This window comes from Schistocerca piceifrons, chromosome 1, assembly GCF_021461385.2.
Source record: "Schistocerca piceifrons isolate TAMUIC-IGC-003096 chromosome 1, iqSchPice1.1, whole genome shotgun sequence".
NCBI lineage: Eukaryota > Metazoa > Arthropoda > Insecta > Orthoptera > Acrididae > Schistocerca > Schistocerca piceifrons.
In genome coordinates, this window is record NC_060138.1 from 235,776,678 (window position 1) to 235,804,597 (window position 27,920).

General features: G+C 41.4%; 2 protein-coding genes and 1 non-coding gene across 3 annotated transcripts in view; 2 read left to right on the top strand and 1 right to left on the bottom strand.

Moving 5' to 3' along the window:
* The window catches only part of LOC124803845 (esterase FE4-like), a 60,096-nt gene extending 39,402 nt beyond the window's left edge, over window positions 1-20,694 (top strand). Inside the window, exon 5 of the mRNA XM_047264709.1 lies at window positions 20,544-20,694. Within this exon, the coding sequence (XP_047120665.1) occupies window positions 20,544-20,694 (151 nt within the window). The remainder of the gene's footprint in view (window positions 1-20,543) is intronic.
* Trnat-ugu lies at window positions 3,390-3,463 on the bottom strand. The gene has a single exon. It is a non-coding gene; the product is annotated as a tRNA-Thr (tRNA).
* A 47-nt stretch (window positions 20,695-20,741) lies between the features above and the next one.
* Window positions 20,742-27,920, top strand: part of LOC124805205 (inter-alpha-trypsin inhibitor heavy chain H4-like) — a 200,348-nt gene continuing 193,169 nt past the window's right edge. The window contains exon 1 of the mRNA XM_047265705.1: window positions 20,742-20,804. Coding sequence (XP_047121661.1) covers window positions 20,742-20,804 — 63 coding nt within the window. The remainder of the gene's footprint in view (window positions 20,805-27,920) is intronic.

The following is a 27,920-nucleotide window of genomic DNA, read 5'->3' on the forward strand; positions in this document are numbered from 1 at the left end:
AAGCAGTCGAGGCAATTCGAAACACCTGATCCCTGTATCGACAGAGTGCTAGAAAGAAAGTCAAGTTGTACCATTTCAAGTACGATCGTTTGGAGTTATTGTTGTTGTTGTTATGGTCTTCAGTCCAGAGATTGGTCTGATGCAGCTCTCAACGCATCTCTATCCTGTGCAAGCTTCTTCATCTCCAAGTACCTACTGCAACCTACATCCTTCTGAATCTGCTTAGTGTATTCCTCTCTTGGTCTCCCTCTACGATTTTTAACCTCCACGATGCCCTCCAGTACTAAATTGGTGATCCCTTGATGCCTCAGAACATGTCCTACCAACCGATCCCTTCTTCTACTCAAGCTGTGCCACAAACTCTTCTTCTCCCCAATTCTATTCAATAACTCCTCATTAGTTATGTCATCTACCCATCTAATCTTCAGCATTCTTCTGTAGCACGACATTTCGAAAGCTTCTATTCTCTTCTTGTCAAAACTATTTATCGTCCACGTTTCACTTCCATACATGGCCACACTCCATACAGATACTTTCAGAAACGACTTCCTGACACTTAAATCTATACTCGATGTTAACAAATTTCTATTCTTCAGAAACGCTTTCCATGCCATTGCCCGTCTACATTTTATATCCTCTCTACTTCGACCATCATCAGTAATTTTGCTCCCAAAATAGAAAAACTCATCTAGTACTTCAAGTGTCTCATTTCCTAATACCTTCATCATCACCTGATTTAATTCGAGGACATTCCATTATCCTCATTTTGCTTTTGTTGATGTTCATCTTATATTCTCCTTTCAAGACACTGTCCATTCCGTTCAACTGCTCTTCCAGGTTCATTCCTGTCTCTGACAGAATTACAATGTCATCGGCAAACCTCAAAGTTTTTATGTTCCGTCTTCATGGATTTTTATTCCTGCTCCAAATTTTTCTTTTGTTTCTGTGGTGTCACCGCCAGACACCACACTTGCTAGGTGGTAGTATTTAAATCGGCCGCGGTCCATTAGTATACGTCGGACCCGCGTGTCGCCACTATCAGTGATTGCAGACCGAGTGCCGCCACACGGCAGGTCTAGAGAGACTTCCTAGCACTAGCCCCAGTTGTACAGCCGACTTTGCTAGCGATGTTTCACTGACAAATTACGCTCTCATTTGCCGAGACGATAGTTAGCATAGCCTTCAGCTACGTCATTTGCTACGACCTAGCAAGGCGCCATTATCAGTTAATATTGATATTGTAAAACATGTACCGTCAAGAGCGATGTTCACCAATTATGAATTAAAGTTAAGTATTCCAGTAGTTACGTACGTTCTTTGCTACTATAAATTCCTTGTCCTGTTCCAGACCTCACGCCAGCCTGCGTAAGCTTAAACGCGTGCCTTTCGGCTTCCTCATAGTGGCTTGGCTGTCTTGCCAAGCCACAACAGTTTCCTTTACTGCTTGGTCAATATATAAATTGAATAACATCTGGGGTACGTTCAACAAGCCAGTCTCACTCCTTTCCAGACCATTGCTTCCATTTCATGCCCCTCACCTCTTGTAATTGCCATCTGGTTTCGGTACAAATTGTAAATAGCTTTTCGCTCCCTGCATTTCACCGCTGCCACCTTCAGAATTTGAAAGGGAGTATTCCAGTCGACATTGTCAAAATCTTTCTCTAGGTCTACAAATGCCAGAAACGTAGGTTTTACCGTTCTTTAATCTAAGATAAGCCGTAGGGTCATTATTGCCTCACGTGTTCCAGCATTTCTACGGAATCCAAACTGATGTTCCCCGAGCTCGGCTTCTACCTGTTTTTCCATTTGACTGTAAGGAATTCGTGTTAGTATTTTGCAGCTATGACTTACTAAACTGATAGTTCGTTAATTTTCACATCTGTCAACGCCTGATTTCTTTGGGATTGGAATTATTATATTGTTCTTGAAGTCTGAGGGTATTTCGCCTGTCTCATACATCTTGCACACCAGATGGTAGAGTTTTGCTGTGGCTGGCTCTGCCAAGGCTATCAATAGTTGGACTGTGCGGCTGGTCCCGGCGGAGGTTCGAGTCCTCCCTCGGGCATGGGTGTGTGTGTTCGTCCTTAGGATAATTTAGGTTAAGTAGTGTGTAAGCTTAGGGACTGATGACCTTAGCAGTTAAGTCCCATAAGATTTCACACACATTTGGACATTTTTTATCAGTAGTTATAATGGAATGTTGTCTACTCCCGGGGCCTTGTTTCGACTTAGGTCTTTCAGTGCCCTGTCAAACTCTTCACGCAGTATCATATCTCCCGTTTCATCTTCATTTACGTCATCTTCCATCTCCATAATATTGCCCTAAGTACATCGCCCTTGTATAGACCCTCTATATACTCCTTCCACCTTTCTGTTTTCCCTTCTTTGCTTAGTACTGGTTTTCAATCTGAACTATTGATATACATGTAAGTGGTTCTATTTTCTCCAAAGATCTCTTAATTTTCCTAAGGGCAGTATCTATCTTACACCTAGTGATATATGCCTCTACATCTTTACATTTATCGTCTTGTCACCCCTGCTTAGCCATTTTGCGCTTCCTGTCGATCTCATTTTTGAGACTTTTGTGTTCCTTTTTGCCTGCTTCATATACTGCATTTTTATATCATCTCCTTTCAGTAGTTAAATTCAATATCTCTTCTATTACCAAAGGATTTCTACTAGCCTTCATCTTTCTATGTACTTGACTCTCTGCTACCTTGACTATTTCATCTCTCAAAGCTATACATTCTTCTTCTAAAGTGTTTCTTCCTCCGCTCTTGTCAATCGTTCCCTAATGCTCTCTCTGAAACTCTCTACAACATCTGGTTGTTTTAGTTTATCCAGGTCCAATCTTCTTAAATTCCCGCCTTTTTGCAGTTTATTCAGTTTTAATCTACAGTTCATAGCCAATAGATTGTGGTCAGAGTCCACATCTGCCCCTGGATATGTCTTAAAATTTATAACCTGGTTCCTAAATCTCTGTCTTACCTTTATATAACCTATCTGAAACCTTCCACTGTCTCCAGACCTCTTCTACGTGTACAACCATCTTTCATGATTCTTAAACCAAGTGTTAGCTATGATTAACTTACGCTCTGCGTAAAATTCTAAACGGCGGCTTCCTCTTTCATTCCTTAGCCCTATTCCATATTCACCTGCTACCTTTCCTTCTCTTCCTTTTCCTGCTATCGAATCTCAGTCCCCTATGACTATTAAGTTTTCGTCTCCCTTCACTATCTGAATAATTTCTTTTATCTCATCACACATTTCTTCAGTCTCTTCGTCATTTGCGGAGCTAGTCGGCATATACACTTGTAATGATAATTAAATCAAGACCCTACGCTGTCGACAGGTGTTGATATACACCAACGGGAACAGTTGAAAAGGTGTGCCCCGACCGGGACTCGAACCCGGCTCTCCTGCTTACATGGCAGACGCTCTATCCATCTGAGCCACCTAGGGCACAGAGGATCGTTTGACTGCAACGACTTATCCCCTGCACGCTTCCCGTGAGAGCCACATTCCCAACTTAATGTCTACACACTACATTCGTAGTACCGCTGCCCATTACACTCATTACTCGCGGCAAACAATCTTACAGAGTCTGCCGTAAGAGTTTGGGCAGTACGTATGCATCCGCACAGAAGAAGGTCAATGGTCAGTTAGCCTTAACTATGTATGAAGATGGTATCTGTTCTTTCGGACATGTTCGAAAGAACAGATACCATCTTCATATATATAAACTTGTACTACTGTGGTAGGAGTGGGCTTCGTGTCTATCTTGGCTACAATAATGCGTTCACTATGCTGTTCGTAGTAGCTTACCCACGTTCCTATTTTTTTATTCATTACTAAACCTAATCCTGCGTTTTGATATAATTACCATATTCGGGAAGACAAACAGTAGTTGATGAAGGACGTTTCTGCAGTTTACTATTATGGTCAATGACAGTGTGTCTGATAAATGGCAAATGTGACGGCAAATTAACCACCGTGCGACACTTGTGTTCAGTAGCCATATTGAGGCTAAAAGAAAGGAAGGGGGGATAACTAGGTGGAATGTACTGTTGATAATTCCTCCGATATTTGTGTCTATTTCATTCAAAAACCTAATTCCCTTGTATTTTATGTTTCTTACCTCTAGATCTACAGGTTAGCTGTTTTCAGCTCTGTCAAAGAAACGTAAAATGCTGCTGTTGCGCCAGTTTGGAACTGAGAGCTACTGCCTCTTACTTTTCACAGTTCGTCGACATTTTCATGGAGCAAACGCCCAGCTGCAGCGTCATCGAATCCTCATTGACCTTGTGACGGTTGACACAGATAATTCACAATGTAGACCACGAGGTCAGTTGTAGCTGCTGCATGAAAGCAATATCCGCTGTCTGTAAATATAATTGGTAGGTCGATAACACATCAAAGATGAATTCTTCCGAATCTTTGATTGGTATAACACAAATATATGAAGTGAATCTTACAAGATTCCAGAAAGTAACAAAACTATCACTGTGTCACCAGATATGTTCCTGTCATAATCGTAGCAGGACTATAATGTTTCTACAGGCAATGTCTTTCTTGAGTGGGCTAACAATTTTGGAGTGCAACGGTTTCATTAATTTTTCCATGACGTCATGAAGAATATACTAATATTTATAGTGAGGGAGACGAATGTAAAGTTGCATACACCATTGCAATACAAAAGAAAAAAATAAACGTAATCCACTGAGTTACAGATCCATACTTTGTTCCAACGTTATGAAATATCCCGAAATATATTGTCTATTGACCGCAAACCATCATCGGTTTCCAAAGTAATATTCTTGCGAGAGACATCTGGCACTTTATTCGCACTACGTAGTGGATACTGGGGTCATCAAATTGATTTCCAATTTATAGACTTCGAAAAACTGCTTTGATATAATTCCTCATAATCGGCTTTCAACCACATTGCTTTCCTATGGGCTACCCTCTCAGTTGTGCGATGCGATTCGTGATTTTCCATCTGAAAGGTCACAATTTGCAGTAAGTGATGGGACATCACCTGTCGAAATGGAAGTGATAAATGTGATTCGGCAAGAAAAGTGATGGAGATCTTCTGCTGTTACTAATACACGTAAAATATTCAGCAGACAATCAGAAAATTTCTCTTAGATTTGTTCAAAAATGTTCAAATATGTGTGAAATCTTATGGGACTTAGCTACTGAGGTCATCAGTCCCTAAGCTTACGCACTACTTAACCAAAATTATCCTAAGGACAAACACACACACCCATCCCCGAGGCAGGACACGAACCTCCGCCGGGACCAGCCGCACAGTCCATGACTGCAGCGCCCTAATCCCGCGCGGCTCTCAGATTTGTGACAAGTAATGTTGCCGTGTTGCCGTCTAGTAAACTCCTCAGAAGAGGAAAACGAATTCCAAAATATGTTGAAAATATATGTTCACAGTGTAAAACGTAACACTTGACCGTAAAAAATAAAATTTGTGATGTTCTCAACATGTTTACTAAGAATGTTTCGTTAGGCCTCGAGAAATCGATAAGTAATACAAATTTGAGTATTATAAATGTAAAGAAAGTCATAGGGATTAGAAACATAATTAACGTATATGGGAAACATCACATGCTGTGGCGAAGCTGAAACAAATGTTGGGTTATTGACGCAATCCTTAGAAGAGACAACAGATCTACTGAGGAGACTGCCAGCAATACGGTCGATCGACATCTTCTGGAATATTGCTGAGCATTGTGCGATCATTACCTGACGAGATTGGCAGAGGACATCGAAAACGTTGAAAGTAGGCAGCTGATATTGTAGTACAGCGAATTGTGGGAGAGAGATTCACGGATGATTTTCTTTCTTATCTCCTTTTGGTAGGATGTATCAGGGGACAGGGGGACGAGTTTGCGACGCAATACTAAAATAACGCTCTTTCACAGCAGCACGTTATTTCCACGATATTTCAACCACTATCATTCTCCTCTGCATGCAACAGCTTTTGTTGCCACCACCGTACAAAGAATGATATTACTGTAGTAATATAAGAATAATTAGAACTCACACATAAAGATTTTAGTGTCCCTTTTTCTTGAGCTTCGTACGTGGGTGGAACGATTGATAAATTGAAGCGGTTCTGTTAACTCTTTACGAAACACTTAACTGTGAATTACAGAGTTATCATGTATCATTGGGATGTAAATGAAGTGCGTCAGCGGAACATAATTTCTGTCATGCAGTATTCCTTGTTTCAGAGACATTGAGTACCCTTTATAAGTGCTCAAAATGTGAATAATACTCTGTACATACAAAATTATTTGCCACTGTTTACTTTCACAGTCCGCTTATTTATCTTGGCAGAATACATATTTCCTTAAGGCGAGATCTCATGCAGAACGCTTACAAGAAAGAATAGCTTCCTCTATCATAGGGTTGTTAGCTAGCCGAAATATTTTGTGGTAGCTACGTTTATCTTGAGTGTATTCTTTAACTTATTTTTCGTTAAATATTTGAGGGAAACGTCAAAAGTAGATGCGCCTGCTCATGTTATAGCAAAATTGCTCGAGCTGCCTTAGTTTACACTACCGACTTGGGTAGGGTAGATGAAAGATTTGATCCTTCACTTTTGTTTGTAAGAGGTGAGTCCTGTCTCATGTCCGCTTCTTTTAAATACCAAGATTTTGAGTAATTTTCAGCGAAACAATTGCAGCCGCCGCTGCAGCCCTAAACGCCATTATGCGGCAATCGTAATTCATAAAATTCACGGAAGCGAAGAATTCGCCAGCTAAAATTACAATAAACATTTTCTCCACAGCGGACTGACGCAGCAGCAGCAGCAGTTTTAAGATTTTCATTTTCAGTTCTTGGCCGAGTTCCAGAGCCACTACTCCGACTACAACTAATTGTTAAAAGTGGTAAGAAATATTTCTCTCGTGCGTTTGTGGACAATTGCAAGTAACAATCGAAGATCTCATGCTCGAGGACAATTATTGAGCCGAGGCATAAATACCAAAAGATTATTTCAGTTCAAAACTTAAATGTAATGTATGTCAAGATAAGTTCGTGAGCAATAATGTTGCTCAGGATAAATATTAACCAACCAATGTTAAAAAAAGTAATTTAAATTCAAATCTCAACCATTTTAAAGAGCCCACCACGTCACACAATTAATTACTTATCTTATATATATTTTTTAATTGTTACGTGAGAGATTCGAGCTCCAATTGCAAATTTTCTCTGGATTCGAACCTTTCGAGATGATACTGTCTCAGCATTTCATTGTTTCCTAATGACCCCATACTCCACCAGGTCTCTAAGAACGGCACGGTCCTAACTACTAGCGAAAGAGGATTTGATAGTTGACACCTCTTCTGCGGGGCCAACAACATCATGCATGGGACGACAATATACATGGAATCGGAGTCCCAGGCGGCACAGAACTATCGTTCTGTTACCTCTAGCCAGACATGTGCACATCTCACAACTGGTGAAGGAACTATAAATATTTCTTGTTCATTCATAGCTGTAAAACAATGGCGGAAGGTGTCTGGTTCGAATAGATGCAATACAAAAAACCATTTCTATCATCATTTCAGTTTCCAGTATCGCACTATTTGGTGACCATATTTAATATCTGAATCTGATGGTGCTTAGTCAACAATTCATATAGGTACTGGGTTCTACTCCCCTTCCATCAGCACAACTTTACTTCATGGCTTATCCCAGTTGTGCATTGCACTTTATTACACACCTTTCGTGGTTACTTCTCAGGGGCAATATAAGCTTTATTGGGTTCCCTGTGCAGTGCTAAATGTATCGGTATTTATTTCGAGGTTCCGACATCTGGCCTTATAAACTAATCTTTCATCTATGCATCCTGTAACTGAGAGAGTCAACCTTTTCTAGCTTTGTTCGATTTCTACTTCCACAAACCAATTATTTTGAGGGGTGTTAACAGGTTAAACTGGCGTAAAAAAAACGACATAACTGAAAACCGGTTGTTTTAGAGATAACCTGTATCTTTAACGCATGCACTAGGCGAGATAGCCGGACTCTAACGTTCCGCAACAACCGACCTGTTTACTTACTCCTAGCTGGATGGTTGAACGATATACACTAATAAACAAAACGACAGTTATCTGGACATCGCCAGCCTCATAAAACGTACCCTCTCTCTCTCTCTCTCTCTCTCTCTCTCTCTCTCTCTCTCGGCTATGCATGCGTGCAGCGAAGACCATTATGTAGCTTTTCGGCTCTTTCAGTGAAATCTCAGCGAAATGGGAATACCGGAATTTAGTTCCCACGAGGGGAGAATATAAATAAAGCGATTAAAAGAAAGACAGTGGGGTGAAACACTATACACACATGACAACGGTAGCAAGTGCTTGTACCACCTGCATGACAGTAGCACACTGTCAAAAGCCACATTTGTCACACTACCCAGATTTTCGCCCTGAGCTTCTTAATTCCTCTGTGGTTTAATCATTTCATTAAAGCACCATGTTTTTATTTTATATCGCACAATGGAACCTGTACGTTTACAAAGAAATTTCTATTATGGGAACAATGTAATTCCTAATTTATACTGCATCGTATGACCGTTTTAAGCACCATCGATTTTCCAGTTTGGGGGCACAGAAATGGCATCATAATCGGTTTTGGTTTCTCAGAAATTAACTGATCTGTTAAAACAGAAAGAAGAAAGGTAACAGTAAAACTAGGAAAACTAAATTTCGTACTCAGACTTTATATGCAGTAACACCCATTTGAGCACGTTAAATCGAAAATCATCAAACCACTGTCGAACACGTCAACAAATGTCTCACGACGTAAACGTTTATGCGCTCTGGTTGAACGAGATACAGGTCACAATTAATTGTATAGCTCTTCAATGCGTTCGGAAAGTCGCTGTGCACTGGAATACCAACTACGGTTGTAGCTTACGCTGAAAGTTCGAAACAAATCTGGCAGAAAGCAACCTTCACAACCACCTAAACTAAATGAACCGGAGTTGCTGCATGTTTCCAACTACATGCAGAAGAGGCCAACAAAGTCGTTGTGCTAGTTGGTACAATAAAAAGACAGGGACGGGCAACCATGCAAAAAGCGGTTACGTAAACACGGAAGTTGTCCTCGTATAAAGTAACAAAAATGGTTCAAATTGCTCTGAGCACTATGGGACTTAATTTCGGAGGTCATCAGTCCCCTTGAACTTAGAACTACTTAAACCTAACTAATCTAAGGACATCACACACAGCCATGCCCGAGGCAGGATTCGAACCTGCGACCGCAGCGGTCACGCGGTTCCAGAATGTAGCGCCTAGAACCGCTCCGCCACTCCGGCCGGCTATAAAGTAACAGGATCATGAAAAGCGCAATCTTACTGCAAATGGCTTACATCTTTTGTTGAGAGGAATACCACTGATATTCTTGGCGTCACCTTGCAAACATACGAGGCCTGGTTTCAACTCTCTGGTAACGTAACACACAAAGCAGACGCCATTGCTCGATTAGAAATTTGGAATGTCGCTGGCAATATCCGGACGACGTATTACTGGATCTTTATTTTTTGAAGAAACCATGAAGAGTGAACGTTATTGTTTAATGATCGACAGTTTCAATCACCATCTAAATGAAGACAAAATAAACTACTCATGGTTTCAACAAGATGCGCTCACAGCTAATAACACTGTGGGTGTTCTGGAAGAGATTTTTGAGGAACGCGTCATCTCAGAAACTCTATGGTCCCCTCGCTCGACGGACCTTACTTAGTCCATCAGCCTTTTTTGTTTGTGGAGCAGCTAAACCCCTTGTGTAGCGCAATCGCCCACGCACACTTTGTGACTTCAAAACTAAAGCAACTGTGTACGCGACAAGCATATCACAGTCAAATCTACACTTGTTTACCCGCCCGTGGACGCAATTTCCAAAATATATTTTAATGCACAGCAACCCGCTCCAACACTTTTAACTTTACCTAGTCACTAGAATTGTTAATTGTAAGATGTACTGTTCTCAAAATAAAACAAAAATTGTGAAAATTATTTGAATACTAATACGGACAACCTAGACGCTCACTAGAAGCAGGACAGAGCCGCCCGCAATCCACGAGAGGGACTTGTAGTCGGCGACGCTCGCAAGTGCCCACTAAACAGACAGTATGAAAGAACTGTTAAATAAGGACATTAAAAGGTAAACGAGAAACAACTGTAAAAGAATACCCCACGAAAAGAAAAGACCAAAATAAAAACAGGGAAAACAGCCACCATAACACAACAAAACAAAAAAGTTTTCACATCCAGGAGACATCACATAAACATCGTGTTAACAACATCGTGTTAACACAGTCTCTAGTCATGATTAGGATCTCAGTTCGCCGAGGAAGGCAGTCCACAAGTTTCTTCACGTATGCCGTATGCAGACGAAGCAATTCACTGTTGACTAGATCATGTGGAGTTTTTAAATCGCTTAGATCTTGGTAAGTTCCAGATGCTATTGCCTATCGTACCAGAAATCGTCTGCGTAACTATGGTGGGATGAGTTAGCGGGCTAGACGGGGTTTGATACGGTTCCTGAGTGTTAGTCAAACTACGAACGTAGCCGTGCAGCCCTGTGAACAAGTCGTTGTCGTCTTGAAATATGGGAGTGTCCACGATATGCCGATCATGAAATTTGTGGCCGAGACTGTTGAAATAAGCATTCTATGTCATACCACGGTAGCCTGAATGAGTGGGCCCAAGACACTGTACTAGAAAACATACTCAAAACATCACTAAACCACCTTAGGCCTGAGCAACACCCTACACGTACTGTGGGTTAAGCGCTTCCGTTTCCTCACTGCAGTGGGTCAGTGAATTCACAGATTGAAACGAAAATAATGACCACATTACTGCAAAAAATTTTGTGTATCTTATCTGATAATGTACTGTCAATATCTTTACGTCGTATCTCAGGATTGTCTAAGGCAAGGGGATGACTACACGATTACCAGCTTTCCAGATACAGAAGATACGTTGGAACTGGGGTAATTCGCTGCAGCTGAGAGCGAAGAATCTAAGTATACTGAACCGCCGCACCTGTAATCTGTGTGATACGACGCTGAAAAATGTTTGGAGAAGCAGCTATCTTTTGTATACATGGCCATTATCAGGCCAGAAATAAATAAGAGGAGTAGTTCGGCTGCCTTTCCTTCCTTGATGTGTTGCTCAGGAGATTAGTTGATGGTACTGTGGGACATGCCAGTTATAGGAAGTCAACTCTGATTTTTAACTGATAGCTATCGCCATCCGGCTGAGAATTACCTCAGCATCATCTCAGACCTGAAAATATGACAACTCAGCTACCCTACCTCCAAGCTGTCTTTCTCCAGAAAGGTTATAGCGAAAGATCAGACGTGCAACTTGTCTATTAATCAACCGTGAATCGGGTGAGTGATAGAAATAACGAGTTGGCAGTTAATTCTGCCTTACACAGGTAGTATTTGCAACAGGACTGATCGTATTCTGTGGAAACACAGTATGAAGTGTGTTCCTCGCTCACTATCAGGTCCAATTTATGGTCTGCAAATGATGACTAAGGCGCGTGTCTGCCATATTTCACGCAGTTCTGGCATGTCATACGTTGGTCAGACCATCAGGACCGTGGAGGTCCGGTCTACTGAACATAAGCGTCACACACCTTTACAACAGCTAACCAAATCTGTTATTGCAAAACATTGCCTTGATACCAGTCATCCTATGGAGTACAATAACACAGAGATTTGCTATGCACTTCTGTCTGTTGGGATAATATTATTAAAGAAGCAGCTGAGATTAAATTATCATCTGGCCATAAGACTATGCTGTTGCTTAAATCCTGCTTGAAATCCTGATCCCATGACGGTCTTTTCACCTGTCGAAATATCGTCGATTGTCGAAGACATCCCTCAATTGCATTCCCGGAAGATGTCTGAAAATGTTTTAACAATCATTATTTTTCTATGTACGAGGGGCAACACTTTATTTCTGAAAGCAGGTTGGTTTTATTCAGGTTTCCAGTATATCATATAATTTCTCACTCTTTTCTCTACAAAACCCTGTTTGTCAACATACTGCCCGTTCAGTGCGACGGCCTCACGCCATCTTCCTGGGAGTGTCTGTATGCTCGTATGTTACCACTCCAGTGGTCGATGACAGAACCAACTCTTGCTGCATGAATAACTGCTCCATCCTCCACGCACTGCTTCCCACGAAGTGCATCCTTGATTGGGGCAAACAGGTGGAAGTCGGATGCTGCAAAATCCGGGCTGTATGGCGGATGAGGAAAGAAAGCCCACTGAAATTTTATTGGTTCGTCTTGGGCGTGCAGATGCGTATGAGACCTTGCGTTGTCGTGGAGAAAGAGAAGTTGAGACTTACACACTTACAAAAACCTCGAATGAAAGTGTCCGCACTTCCGAACATTGCAGTAGTCACAGCTGTGTGCGACGGACTGGCATTCGGGAGATTGGACAGATTCGCGCGACTTTGCAATGGTGACAGACGCATCGCCCAACAACTCACCCTGCTTTTCTTAACTGCCAGGTTTCCGTTAACATTCTGCGAGCGTCTGTGAATATCTGCGATGCCCTGGCCTTCGGCCAAAAGGAACTCAACGACAGCTCTCTGCTTGGACCGCATCTTCTTTACAGACGCCATTTTGAAGGCTACGTACAGCGTCTCCAACTGTCGGAACTTTATGAAATTGTAGGGGCTAAAGCGGGAATATTTCACGATGTCCCACAACAAATTTGGCAGTTTTGAACCATAACTGGCCGAGAAAAAAATGTTATATTCGTAGAAGACAAGTGAATCCAGTCCCAACATGTGGGAATACAAATACAGTACTCGTAACTAACTCTAGATAAAGGAAGGGCCAGTGAAGGGAAACAGAAAGGAGACAAGGATTTCTGATCAGACAGGTATAGGATCACATCAACAGCAGCAGAAAATGGTATAACGGGAGTAACATTCGTTATGAAAAGGAAGGTAGGGCAGAAAGTAAGTTACTTCGAAAAGGCCAATGACAGGGTTGTTCTCATCAGAATCAACAGCAAACCAACACTGACAACAATACTCGTAGTTCAGGTAATCATACCAACTTCGCTGGCAGGGGATGGAGAGATAGAGAAAGTACATCAGGATATTGAACGGGTAATTCTGTACGTAAAGACAGAGGAAACTCTAAAAGTCATAAGAGATTGGAATGTGGTTGTAGGGAAGGGAGTAGAAGAAGAGTTTACGGGAGAATATGGGCTTGGTCGTGGAAATGAGAGAGGTGAAAGACTAATTGAACTCTGAAATTTAAGAGTTGTCAGGAAGGATCGATGTGCCAAGAAATGGGATATGGAAATGCTAAAGAATGAAGAGATTTGCGTGAAGTTCTCTAAGGCTATACATATTGTGGTGACAAATAGCTCAGTAGGCAGTTCAGTTCAAGAAAAATGGCAATCTCTAAAAAAGGTAGGTAGAAGGAAGGTAACTACGAAGAAATCGTGGATAAGAGGTTGATAGAGGGAAGAAGGAAGTATAAAAATTTTCAGGGAAATTCAGGAATACAAAAATCCAGGTCACTCATGAATGGCATAAAGAGGGAGTGCAGGGAAGCTAAGGCGAAATGGCTGCATGAAAAACGTGAAGAAATTGAAAAAGAAATGATTGTCGGAAAGACTGACTCACCATGTAGAAAAGTCAAAACAATCTTCGGTAAAATTAAAAGAAAGGGAGGTAACACCAAGAAGGTGGTGGGAATTCCACTGTTAAAGACAGAGAAGAGAGCAGATATGAGGAAAGCGACTTGTCTGATGACGTGGTAGAAGAAGAAACAGGAGTTGATGGGAATAAGACAGGGGATCCACTATTAGAACTACAATTTAAAAGGGCTTTGGACATCTTATGGTGGAGTAAAGCAGAAGGGACAGATAAAATTCCATCGGAATCTCTCAAATCATTTGGGGAAGAGGCAACAAAACGACTATTCACAATGGTGGTAGAATGTATGAGTTGGCGGTATACCATCGGATTTTCGGAAAATCATCATCCACGCAATTCCGAAGACTACAAGAGCCGACACGTGCGAGAATTACGGAACAATCAACTTAACAGTTCATGTATCGAAGTTGCTGACAAGCGTAAAACACAGAAGAATGGAAAAGAAAATTGAGGATCTGTTAGATGACGATCGGTTTGGCGGCAATATAATATGATGCAAGATATTTTACTATAAAAACACAGCGACCAGCCACTTTCTTTAATGCGTTTTATTTATGCCAATATGCATTTCGGGTTTGCAGCCATCTTCAGCTGGCAAATTACATGTATCTTCAGTTTCTACAGTGGTACAATATCGACAGCAGTTTGGATGCTGCAGCTGGCCTGTGCAAAAGCAATGATTCCAATCATTTACTTCAATTTCGCGAGTGCAAAGTTACGCACTATCAGTTGTTCATTTTACTTACATTCTGCTCAACTTGTTTTTTCTTGGCTTTTCTTCTTTTTTGCAACAGCACAAACACTTTTTGTCACGTATTTTAGATAGGCGCACTGCTTTATCCGCCATGTTATCGACTGACAGTTTTTTTTATTTACATAGAAGCAGTTTATCTATGGACGGAGTTATATTTTACGAAAGTTTTGAGGTTCTAGCTAAGCTACTGTTTACTAAACATTGACTTGGGTGATAGAAGTATTCTAAGTACGATGTATACTAAGTTTTTTTGTTACTTAGGCAGTATTGAAGATAATAAATAACATAACACATTTATACAAAGCAGTAATTCATACATTTACATTTTTTTTGTTACTTAGGCAGTATTAGAAAATTTAAAAAGGGAAATGGATAGGTTGAAGTTAGATATAGTGGGAATTAGTGAAGTTCGGTGGCAGGAGGAACAAGACTTCTGGTCAGGTGACTACAGGGTTATAAACACAAAATCAAATAGGGGGAATGCAGGAGTAGGTTTAATAATGAATAGGAAAATAGGAATGCGGGTAAGCTACTACAAACAGCATAGTGAACGCATTATTGTGGCCAAGATAGATACGAATCCCACACCTACTACAGTAGTACAAGTTTATATGCCAACTAGCTCTGCAGATGACGAAGAAATTGAAGAAATGTATGATGAAATAAAAGAAATTATTCAGATTGTGAAGGGAGACGAAAATTTAACAGTCATGGGTGACTGGAATTCGAGTGTAGGAAAAGGGAGAGAAGGAAACGTAGTCAGTGAATATGGATTGGGGCTAAGAAATGAAAGAGGAAGCCGCCTGGTAGAATTTTGCACAGAGCACAACATAATCATAACTAACACTTGGTTTAAGAATCATGAAAGAAGGTTGTATACATGGAAGAACCCTGGAGATACTAAAAGGTATCAGATAGATTATATAATGGTAAGATAGAGATTTAGGAACCAGGTTTTAAATTGTAAGACACTTCCAGGGGCAGATGTGGACTCTGACCACAATCTATTGGTTATGACCTGTACATTAAAACTGAAGAAACTGCAAAAAGGTGGGAATTTAAGGAGATGGGACCTGGATAAACTGAAAGAACCAGAGGTTGTACAGAGATTCAGGAAGAGCATAAGGGAGCAATTGACAGGAATGGGGGAAATAAATACAGTAGAAGAAGAATGGGTAGCTTTGAGGGATGAAGTAGTGAAGGCAGCAGAGGATCAAGTAGGTAAAAAGACGAGGGCTAGTAGAAATCCTTGGGTAACAGAAGAAATATTGAATTTAATTGATGAAAGGAGAAAATATAAAAATGCAGTAAGTGAAACAGGCAAAAAGGAATACAAACGTCTCAAAAATGAGATCGACAGGAAGTGCAAAATGGCTAAGCAGGGATGGCTAGAGGACAAATGTAAGGATGTAGAGGCCTATCTCACTAGGGGTAAGATAGATACCGCCTACAGGAAAATTAAAGAGACCTTTGGAGATAAGAGAACGACTGGTATGAATATCAAGAGCTCAGATGGAAACCCAGTTCTAATCAAAGAAGGGAAAGCAGAAAGGTGGAAGGAGTATATAGAGGGTCTATACAAGGGCGATGTACTTGAGGACAATATTATGAAAATGGAAGAGGATGTAGATGAAGATGAAATGGGAGATACGATACTGCGTGAAGAGTTTGACAGAGCACTGAAAGACCTGAGTCGAAACAAGGCCCCCAGAGTAGACAATATTCCATTGGAACTACTGACGGCCGTGGGAGAGCCAGTCCTGACAAAACTCTACCATCTGGTGAGCAAGATGTATGAAACAGGCGAAATACCCTCAGACTTCAAGAAGAATATAATAATTCCAATCCCAAAGAAAGCAGGTGTTGACAGATGTGAAAATTACCGAACTATCAGCTTAATAAGTCACAGCTGCAAAATACTAACAAGAATTCTTTACAGACGAATGGAAAAACTAGTAGAAGCCAACCTCGGAGAAGATCAGTTTGGATTCCGTAGAAACACTGGAACACGTGAGGCAATACTGAGCTTACGACTTATCTTAGAATAAACATTAAGGAAAGGCAAACCTACGTTTCTAGCATTTGTAGACTTAGAGAAAGCTTTTGACAATGTTGACTGGAATACTCTCTTTCAAATTCTGAAGGTGGCAGGGGTAAAATAAATGGAGCGAAAGGCTGTTTACAATTTGTACAGAAACCAGATGGCAGTTATAAGAGTCGAGGGACATGAAAGGAAAGCAGTGGTTGGGAAGGGAGTAAGACAGGGTTGTAGCCTCTCCCCGATGTTGTTCAATCTGTATATTGAGCAAGCAGTAAAGGAAACAAAAGAAAAATTCGGGGTAGGCATTAAAATTCATGGAGAAGAAATAAAAACTTTGAGGTTCGCCGATGACATTGTAATTCTGTCAGAGACAGCAAAGGACTTGGAAGAGTAGTTGAATGGAATGGACAGTGTCTTGAAAGGAGGATATAAGATGAACATCAACAAAAGCAAAACAAGGATAATGGAATGTAGTCTAATTAAGTCGGGTGATGCTGAGGGAATTAGATTAGGAAATGAGGCACTTAAAGTAGTAAAGGAGTTTTGCTATTTGGGGAGCAAAATAACTGATGATGGTCGAAGTAGAGAGGATATAAAATGTAGACTGGCAATGGCAAGGAAAGCGTTTCTGAAGAAGAGAAATTTGTTAACATCCAGTATTGATTTAAGTGTCAGGAAGTCATTTCTGAAAGTATTCGTATGGAGTGTAGCCATGTATGGAAGTGAAACATGGACGATAAATAGTTTGGACAAGAAGAGAATAGAAGCTTTCGAAATGTGGTGCTACAGAAGAATGCTGAAGATACGGTGGGTAGATCATGTAACTAATGAGGAGGTATTGAATAGGATTGGGGAGAAGAGAAGTTTGTGGCACAACTTGACCAGAAGAAGGGATCGGTTGGTAGGACATGTTCTGAGGCATCAAGGGATCACCAATTTAGTATTGGAGGGCAGCGTGGAGGGTAAAAATCGTAGAGGGAGACCAAGAGATGAATACACTAAGCAGATTCAGAAGGATGTAGGTTGCAGTAGGTACTGGGAGATGAAAAAGTTTGCACAGGATAGAGTGGCATGGAGAGCTGCATCAAACCAGTCTCAGGACTGAAGACCACAACAACAACATAGGCAGTATTGAAGATAATTAACCAACATAACATATTTATATAAACCAGTAATTCATACATTTACAATATAACAAAGATGTTGTTTGTTGTTGTGGTCTTCAGTTCTGAGACTGGTTTGATGCAGCTCTCCATGCTACTCTATCCTGTGCAAGCTTCTTCATCTCCCAGTGCCTACTGCAACCTACATCCTTCTGAATCTGCTTAGTGTATTCATCTCTTGGTCTCCCTCTACGATTTTTACCCTCCACGGTGCCCTCCAATGCTAAATTTGTGATCCCTTGATGCCTCAAAACATGTCCTACCAACCGATCTCTTCTTCTAGTCAAGTTGTGCCACAAACTTCTCTTCTCCCCAATCCTATTCAATACCTCCTCATTAGTTACATGATCTACCCACCGTATCTTCAGCATTCTTCTGTAGCACCACATTTCGAAAGCTTCTATTCTCTTCTTGTCCAAACTAGTTAACGTCCATGTTTCACTTCCATACATGGCTACACTCCATACAAATACTTTTAGAAACGACTTCCTGACACTTAAATCTATACTCGATGTTAACAAATTTCTCTTCTTCAGAAACGCTTTCCTTGCCATTGCCAGTCTACATTTTATATCCTCTCTACTTCGACCATTATCAGTTATTTTACTCCCTAAATAGCAAAACTCCTTTACTACTTTAAGTGTCTCATTTCCTAATCTAATTCCCTCAACATCACCAGACAATTTGACTACATTCCATTATCGTCGTTTTGCTTTTGTTGATGTTCATCTTATATCCTCCTTTCAAGACACTGTCCATTCAGTTCAACTGCTCTTCCAAGTCCTTTGCTGTCTCTGACAGAATTACAATGTCATCGGCGAAGTTTTTACTTCTTCTCCATGAATTTTAATACCTACTCCGAATTTTTCTTTTGTTTCCTTTACTGCTTGCTCAATACACAGATTGAATAACATCGGGGAGAGGCTACAACCCTGTCTCACTCCTTTCCCAACCACTGCTTCCCTTTCATGCCCCTCGACTCTTATCAGTGCCATCTGGTTTCTGTACAAGTAGTAAGTAGCCTTTCGCTGCCTGTATTTTACCCCTGCCACCTTCAAAATTTGAAAGAGAGTATTCCAGTTAACATTGTCAAAAGCTTTCCCTAAGTCTACAAATGCTAGAAACGTAGGTTTACCTTTTCTTAATCTTTCTTCTAAGATAAATCGTAAGGTCAGTATTGCCTCACGTGTTCCAACATTTCTACGGAATCCAAACTGATCTTCCCCAAGGTCGGCTTCTACCAGTTTTTCCATTCGTCTGTAAAGAATTCGCGTTAGTATTTTGCAGCTGTGACTTATTAAACTGATAGTTCGGTAAGTTTCACACCTGTCAACACCTGCTTTCTTTGGGATTGGAATTATTATATTCTTCTTGAAGTCTGAGGGTATTTCGCCTGTTTCATACGTCTTGCTCACTAGATGGTAGAGTTTTGTCAGGACTGGCTCTCCCGAGGCCATCAGTAGTTCTAATGGAATGTTGTCTACTCCCGGGGCCTTGTTTCGACTCAGGTCTTTCAGTGCTCTGTCAAACTCTTCACGCAGTATCTTATCTCCCATTTCGTCTACATCTACATCCTCTTCCATTTCCATAATATTGTCCTCAAGTACATCGCCCTTGTATAAACTCTCTATATACTCCTTCCACCTTTCTGCCTTCCCTTCTTTGCTTAGAACTGGGTTTCCATCTGAGCTCTTGATATTCATACAAGTGGTTCTCTTATCTCCAAAGGTCTCTTTAATTTTCCTGTAGGCAGTATCTATCTTACCCCTAGTGAGATAAGCCTCTACATCCTTACATTTGTCCTCTAGCCATCCCTGCTTAGCCATTTTGCACTTCCTGTCGATATCATTTTTGAGACGTTTGTATTCCTTTTTGCCTGCTTCATTTACTGCATTTAGAATCAAGATTTTCATGTTGTATATTATTACATGGATTTGTTGGGTTTATATTAGTTTATGTTATTTCTTGATTGTCCTTATTAAGTGGTTTGATAATTAGAGTGTGGAAGTTTTTCAGAAATATTCGGTTTGGTAGCTCTGTTTGGTCGGTAAGTATGTCAGAAGGGGATGCATGTTTATGTGAATAAATTTCAATTTATTCTAGGAGGTTCATTCTTTTTCCTTTGTTGGCTAGGTGGTAAACTTGTAGGTTATGGGATATGTCTGTTATTTGATATTCTTCTTCTGCTGCATGTTGGGCAAATGTGGATTTATTTAAGTTTTTTAAACGAAGAGCATCCATGTGTTCTCGAAAACGTATGTTGAAGTTTCTACCTGTTTGGCCTTTGTTATGATGCAAGATGTCGGGCGTTGCTGTCCTCAGTGAAAGTGAAGAAGAATTGCAGGATGCGTTGAATGGAATGAATAATCTACGTACAGAGTGTCGATTGAGAGTAAATTGAAGAAAGACGAAAGTAATGAGAAGTGGCAGAAAAGAGAATAGCGAGAAACTTAACATCAGAATTAGAGATTACGAAGTTACGGAATTCTGCTACCTAGGCAGCAAAATAACCCATGAAGGACGGATCAATAAGGAAATAAAACGCAGAATAGTTCTGGCTAAAAGGGCATTCCTGGCCAAGAGAAGCCTTCTAGTATCAAGCATAGGCCTTAATTTAAGGAATAAATTTGTGAGAATGTCCGTTTGGAGCACAGCATTATATGAAAGTGAAACATAGACTGGGAGAAAACCGGAACAGAAGAGAATCGATATGAAAAGATTGGCACAGGAGAGGAATTCGTGACAGGCCACATCAAACTAGTCATAACGATGATGACTCAAAATTAAAAGAATTTTGATCACTAAGTGGGGAGTTGGATACGCGCACTGTGCAGATTAACTGATCGTACGTGATGGGGCCATAGAGGGAAACTCGTTCAGATTCAGACCGTGCGCTTCAAGATTAACATGATCGATACGCGCTTTGTTGTTGGAGGTGGATGCACACTCACTGCACTGGCTCTCGTGCCGCTGCGGTCACGTGACTGCCAGCTGGCGACGCTGTGGCGGCCTTGAGGCTGCTCCCGCCGGCGCTCGGCCAGCGCCCGCCAGTCGGCGCCAGAATGGGGGCAGCGGCGGACACGTTGTGCGCAGCGCTTCTGCTGGCTGTCTGCCTACACGTGCAGGTACTGTCTGTCAGACCTGTACAAGGCAGCTTCTGTCCGACCGAGGTTCAAATCCATCGCCGTAACCACGTCTGTTTTAAAACACTCATTCTCTATACTAACTTCATGCAACTTTGTTTTAACTGCGCATTTATGTCGTAGATATGTAATAAGACTTAAAACACAGTGCAGCTGCAGCCAGTGAAACCATAAATGTCATATATACAGGTTCAATCCGAACTCCACCGACAACGTCTCGGCGGTTGTTCGGGGAAATTTCCTGAGTACTTTCGTTTTGGTCTCCATTGACTTGAATTTTAAATTTACGAGTAGTTTCATTTCTTAGCCTCATTTTTTATCTGTATTGCCCTGAAAACATCATGGATGTTACGTGCTGTGTGTCTTGTTTGGAATCTAACTTCTTTCACTCACACGCGGTACTTGCTGTTAACTTCAACCACCATTTTACTATTTGCCCTCAAGCTTGCTTGGTTTTCACTGGGATTTGTTTTTCCTTCACTGCTAGTTGTCTTCTAACAGTGGTATATCACTGATATAGGTCAGGTGTACCAACAATAACTCACAGAAGCTGTTCATAAAATACTCTGTTGCTCGTTATCTTGTCCACAAGAATATGTTTTACTTCTCTTTTCCAATTGTGTTTTGCTTCGTTCTCAATCTAAAGCATTTCGCTTATTGGCTTCATCAATCTTCAAGACGTATCTCAGCAATGTTCCTCTTAATTCGTTTCTTGTATTAATTTCTGTTTAGTACTGATTAATTTAGACATGATGTTTATAAAAACTATCACCTAATTCTGTGTTGCCGCGTACGGTTACTTTGCTAATTTCTCACAACATTAAGGCCAGAGCCGACCGGTGTGGCCGAGCGGTTCTAGGCGCTTCAGTCTGGAATCGCGTGACCGCTACGGTCGCAGGTTCGAATCCTGCCTCGGGCATGAATGTGTGTGATGTCCTTAGGTTAGTTAGTTTTAACTAGTTCTAGGTTCTAGGGGACTGACGACCTCAGATGTTAAGTTCCATGGTGCTCAGAGCCAGCCATTAAGGCCTGAGAACATAATGTTTGGTACATGTACTGTAGTTCTCCGTTACGAGAGTTCTCATTGTTCTTTCCGATTAAACTTGAACATAAATGCTACTGACACTGAAAACTATGAATGCGACACTAATGTCGTTCTTCGATTACGTTTTGTATGACAGCTACTTCCCACCACTAATTCCACGCCTACTAGTGAAACTGTCTCCAATTAGACTAGCAAGGGCTAGAACTAAGTATCTGACGGGTAGAATGTTGTAACTGTACGTGCACCAAGTTCAACTGATATTACTGCAGGCATATCAGAGTTACTACCTTCAACTTAGAGGTTCTATGGACAAGCCATATTCTTTGTCCGATGAGAATATCTCTTTGTAAAAAGATTTGGTCACAAGTGTCCTGACACACAAAAGCGATATTGGAAAACACAAGCACACACAAATTCATTCATTTTAATATATGGAATATCTGTAAGTAATGTATACAGATTAATCGTTTTACTTCAGTAAACAGGTTTAGGTGGACGAAGGCTTCAGTAATTACGTAGATGTGAAGAGATTTTCACAGCATATACTAGGTTGAAAGCTACTCCCTAGGACAGTCTTTGGACTAAAGACAGAACAACAAAATGGTTCAAATGGCTCTGAGCACTATAGGACTTAACATCTGTGGTCATCGGTCCCCTAGAACTTAGAACTCTTTAAACCTAACTAACCTAAGGACATCACACACATCCATGCCCGAGGCAGGATTCGAACCTGCGAGCGTAGCGGTCACGCGGTTCCAGACTGAAGCGCCTAGAAACACACGGCCACACCGGCCGGCCACGGACAACAATTCAGATTAATGTGCATACTTAGTTTTATCACCTGTCTCAAAAATTTATGTAAATACCAAGTTAACTTAAAAGTGTTTCCATCTAACAGGACATATACACTGAAAACTAAATAAATTGGTACACCTGTCTAATATCGCGTAGGGCCCCCGCGACATGCAGAAGTGCCACAACTCGACGTGGCAGGGTCTCGACTAATGTCTGAAGTAGTGCTGGAGGGAACTGATGCCATGAATCTTGTAGGGCTGTCCATAAATACGAAGAGTGCGAGGAAGTAGAGATCTCTTCTGAACAGTACGTTAATGGTATCCCAGATACACTCAATAACGTTCGTGTCTCTGGAGTTTGGCGGTCAGCGGAAGTGTTCCTAGAGCCACTCTGTACCAATTCTGGACGTGTGGGGTGTCGCATTGTCCTGCTGGAATTGCCCAAGTCTGTCGGAATGCACAGTGAACATGAATGCGTGCAGTTGATCGATAGGATTCTTACGTACGTGTCACCTGTCAGAGTCGTATCTAGACGTACCAGGAGTCCCATATCACTCCAACAGCACACCCCCTACACCATTACAGAGCCACCATCAGTTTGAACAGTCCTCTGCTGACATTCAGGTTCCATGGATTCATGAGTTTGTCTCCATATCCGTACATGTCCATCCGCTCGGTACAATTTGAAACGAGACTCGTCCGACCAGGCACCATGTTTCCAGTCTTCAACAGTCTAATGTCGGTACTGACGGGTACAGGCGAGGCGTAAAGCTTTGTGTCGTGCATACATCAAGATATATGAAAGGGCCTTCGGCTTCCAAAGCCCATACTTATGATGTTTCTTTGAATGGTTCGCACGCTGATTACGGGAGGGTTGCACTTCTGTCAAGCTGAACGACCCTCTTCAGTCGTCGCTGATCCAGTTCTTACAGGGTGTTTTTCCGGGCCGCAACGATGTCGGAGGTCCTTGATATTCACATTATACTCGTGAAATGGTCGTACGGGAAAATCCCCACTTCATCGCTTCATCCGAGATGCTGTGTCCCATCGTTCATGCGCCGACTATAACACCAAGTTCTTGATAACCTGCCACTGTAGCAGCAGTAACCGATGTAACAACTGCGCCAGACACTTGTTTTCTTATGTGGGCGTTGCCGACCGCAGTGCCGTATTCTGCCTGTTTACATATAGCTGTATTTGAATATGCTTTCCTATACCACTTTCTCTGGCGCTTCAGTGTATAAACGTCACACATCAAAAGGAATTTGTTATACTGTGGAGATTCAGGTTCGTATATTATACAGACAACTATCCTTTTTAATGCTCATCATGATTCGGCGCGCCGGCCGGAGTGGCCGAGCGGTTAAAGGCGCTACAGTCTGGAACCGCACGACCGCTACGGTCGCAGGTTCGAATCCTGCCTCGGGCATGGATGTGTGTGATGTCCTTAGGTTAGTTAGGTTTAAGTAGTTCTAAGTTCTAGGGAACTTATGACCACAGCAGTTTAGTCCCATAGTGCTCAGAGCCATTTGAACCATGATTCGGCGCATTTCTACCGTCAACAAGTGGATACTTTTATTCAGGCCTGTACAATGGAAGTATGCTACGAGTAACAAGTATTCGAATGGAAATTAGGCATAAAACATTTATATCTATTCTGCGGAGTTTTAGTTTCTAACATTGTAGAGCACGCTATATTAGTCACGAGAGATAATATATTTTAGGCCTAATTTTCCTTCCTTTACAGTTCTGAACAAAGTTACGAACTGTACAAATGTGCCAAAACACTGTTGAGCATTAGTGAGAATAGCTGTTTGCATAATGGGTGGGTTGTAGTTTCATAATTTAATCTTCAAACACCAAGACTGTTAAGAGTCTCAAAACCAAATGATGATAATTATAGTACAGAAATAAGTATCACAAATTCCTAAGAAATATACTATACTACTGCTGGTGCATTTTAATGCACAAAAGGACAAAGAGAAAAAAATTCACGAGTATTATTGAAAGTACTCATCTCACGAAAGAACAATCAGGAATGGGGGAAGAAAAACAGGACTCTGCAGAGCAAACAGCGTACTAATAAAACTCACTTCCTTCAAGAGTCTCTCTGCACAGAAAAACACATGCATCTCTGAAAATTCCAGTTTAAGAGAATTTCAAAGAGATCACGTTGCAATATCGAGCGAATCCTCCCAAGAAGTCCAGAATGTTCAGATAATAAGAAGTGCTGAACTAGAATTTGATACTACCTATCTAAAATCAAAGTTAAGATTCAACCGCCGCGCGGTGTGACCACGTGGTTAGAGGCGTCATGTCATGGATTGCGTTGCCTCTCCCACCAAAGGTTCGAGTCCTCCCTCGAGCATGAGTGTATGTGTTTGTATGTGCGTGTGTGTGTGTGTGTGTGTGTGTGTGTGTGTGTGTGGGAAGGTCTTGTTCTTACAATAGGTTGTTTAAGTCGTGTGTAAGTCTAGGGACCGATGACCTCAACATTTTGGTCCCTTAGGAATTCACACACATTTGAACATTTAAATTCTAATCAAGAAATACCAAGCGACATGCCAAAGTAAATACTTTTGAATATTTTTAGAAAAGTTTTTTAAAAAACTTTTTAAAATATTTAGACCACTTGTACCCATCTCCTGATTATGTCAGGAAATAATATAAACTCTAAATATGACACTGAAAATTAAAACGAAGAAGCTTTTGGACAAATTGGTACCGAGAAATCCAGAAAATGGGAGCAATTGAAACAGTTCTAATACTCGTAGCAAAGGAAACAGTTCTTTTGGCCAAAGTCGAAAGGCACGCCTGGTGCAATTTGCAATGTGATGAAGCAGTCATGAGAAGACAAAATGCATCACAAAAATGGAATAAAGACAGGAACACGGGAAGATCGACAAGATTACTTTAAAACCAGGAAGAAGAAAGTCAAAATGATCAGGAATACTAAGAGAAATTGTGATAAAAAACAAACGGACCACATGTACACATAGTGAGTTATAGTTTTCATAGATCATTTGTAGGATATATTTCGTCGAAATGACGTTGCAGGATATGTATACATAATTAGTGGTAATGTTAATGAACATATTTTTTAGTTCTGCTCATGAAATCACACTTAAAAATTAAGTTTTCTTTTTTACAAGTTACCTCCTTTTCTAATAAAAGTTCATCCCTGGACTAGGAGTCGCCAGTGGAAATTATAAGCTTTGCCACCTATCAGACGTTTTACATTACTGGGAAAATGGTCATAAATGAAGGTCTCATCGGATTTGTTGCCGGATCCTAAAGTCGCCATCTTCAGGAGAACGCTGCTTCTGCTGATGAGTCCTGCTGAGAATTGACACCAGGCTTCAAATCGACGTCCTATATAGGACTTCGTACCGTATGCGGCGCATGCGCCGCCCATCACGGTTGCTGCCCTCCAAGACTGAGCAGGTGGCGCCGCCCTTAGTATAACACTGGCGGCAACGATATATCGCACTCAGGGACGATTTTCGAAGACTCTGACTGGCCGCACCGAAGATCGTTCTGTTTTGATGCGAGATAGTACAGGATTCCACGTCCTGCCAAGAGGAAACCCATTGTCTCAATGAATTAAATTATCCGCCAACCTAATTTCAATTGTATCCTTATATACATTGTTCCAAAAATTTAGGAAACTATCACAATTTCGTTAAATTTCATACCGTGTCCCTCATTTAAGCAGTGTTCTGCTACTGCCGATTTTTACGGCTGTTGTAGCCTCGTATGACGGCGATGTTGCACATACTTGTCACGAACTGTGCTAATCAATCGGCCGATTTAAGCCTTCCCACATCGACACAGAATTCTGCATACACCAGGTTTCCTAGGCCCCAAATCATTTTCAGTCTTGGAAGGTGGACGGAACACACTCTTCGTGTTAAAATTCCTTAAATTCTTCCAATCTTAAACGATATGCCCCAGCATAAGGAATATAGGTCACCGATCTACGTTCCTCTTCATACACCTCCGGTGATGGTCTATACTCCATAGCCCAACGAATCTGCTTCTCAGAGTATCCATTTTCTAAAAAACAGCCATCAAATGAGCAAGTTCTTGGGTTAAGCTATCCGTGTCGCAAATGGCATATGCTCTGTGTACCAAGTCCTAAGGACGCCACTGCGTTGGTGGATGACAACTCTTGGAATGCAGATAGCGATCTGTGCGCGTAGGCTTTCGGTGAACGCTATGTCCCGATGTACCATCTGATTTTTTGTCAACCATAACGTCAAAAAATGGTAGCATCCCATCACTTTCAACCTCCATTATAAATTTAATGCTGGAATGAAGACAGTTGAAGTGGTCCAAAAATCTATTAAGAGCATCTTGTTCATGTGGCCAGACGAAAAAGGTTTCATCCACATACATCCAGAAGCAAATTGGTTCAAAGCCGAAGTCCTCAGTGCCATATCCTCGAAGTCTTCCATAAACAAATTGGCAACTATGGGTGATAAAGGACTACTCATAGCTACTTCGCCATTCTGTTCAAAAATGTTGCCGTTAAATAAAAAAATGTGGATGTCAGCAAATGATGACAAAGCTTCACCTACTCTTCATCCAGTTTTCCACTAACCAAACTAAGGGAATCCTCCAGAGGGACTCGTGTAAACAGAGACACCACACCAAAACTCACTAATAGAACTGAAGGAAACCCGGTGTATACAGAATTCCGTGTCAATGTGGGAAGGCTTACATCGGCCATTTAATTCGTACAGTTCGTGAGAGGTATGTGCTACATCGCCGTCATACGAGGCTACAACAGCCGTAAAATCAGCAGTAGCAGAACACTGCTTGAATGAGGGAGACGGTAAGAAATTTGACGAAATTGTGATAGTTTCCAAAATTTCCGCTTATTGGAACAGTGTCTATAAGGAGACAAATGAAATTAGGTTGGCGGATAATTTAATTAATTGAGACAATGGGTTTCCTCTTGCCAGGACGTGGAATCCTGTACTATCCCGCATCAAAACAGAACGTTCTCCGGTGCGGCCAGTCCGAGTGCTAGAAAATTGTGTCTTAGTTCGATATATAGTCGCCGTCGGTGTTCTACTAAGGTATTGGAGGGCAGCAACCATGATGGGCGGCGCATGCGCCGTGTACGGTACGGGGTCCTATATAGGATGTCGATTTGCAGCCTGGCGTCAGTTCTCAGCGGGACTCATCAGAAGAAGCAGCATTCTCCTGAAGATGGCGAACAGTCGGAAAGCCGAAATATCGAATCGAGTTGAT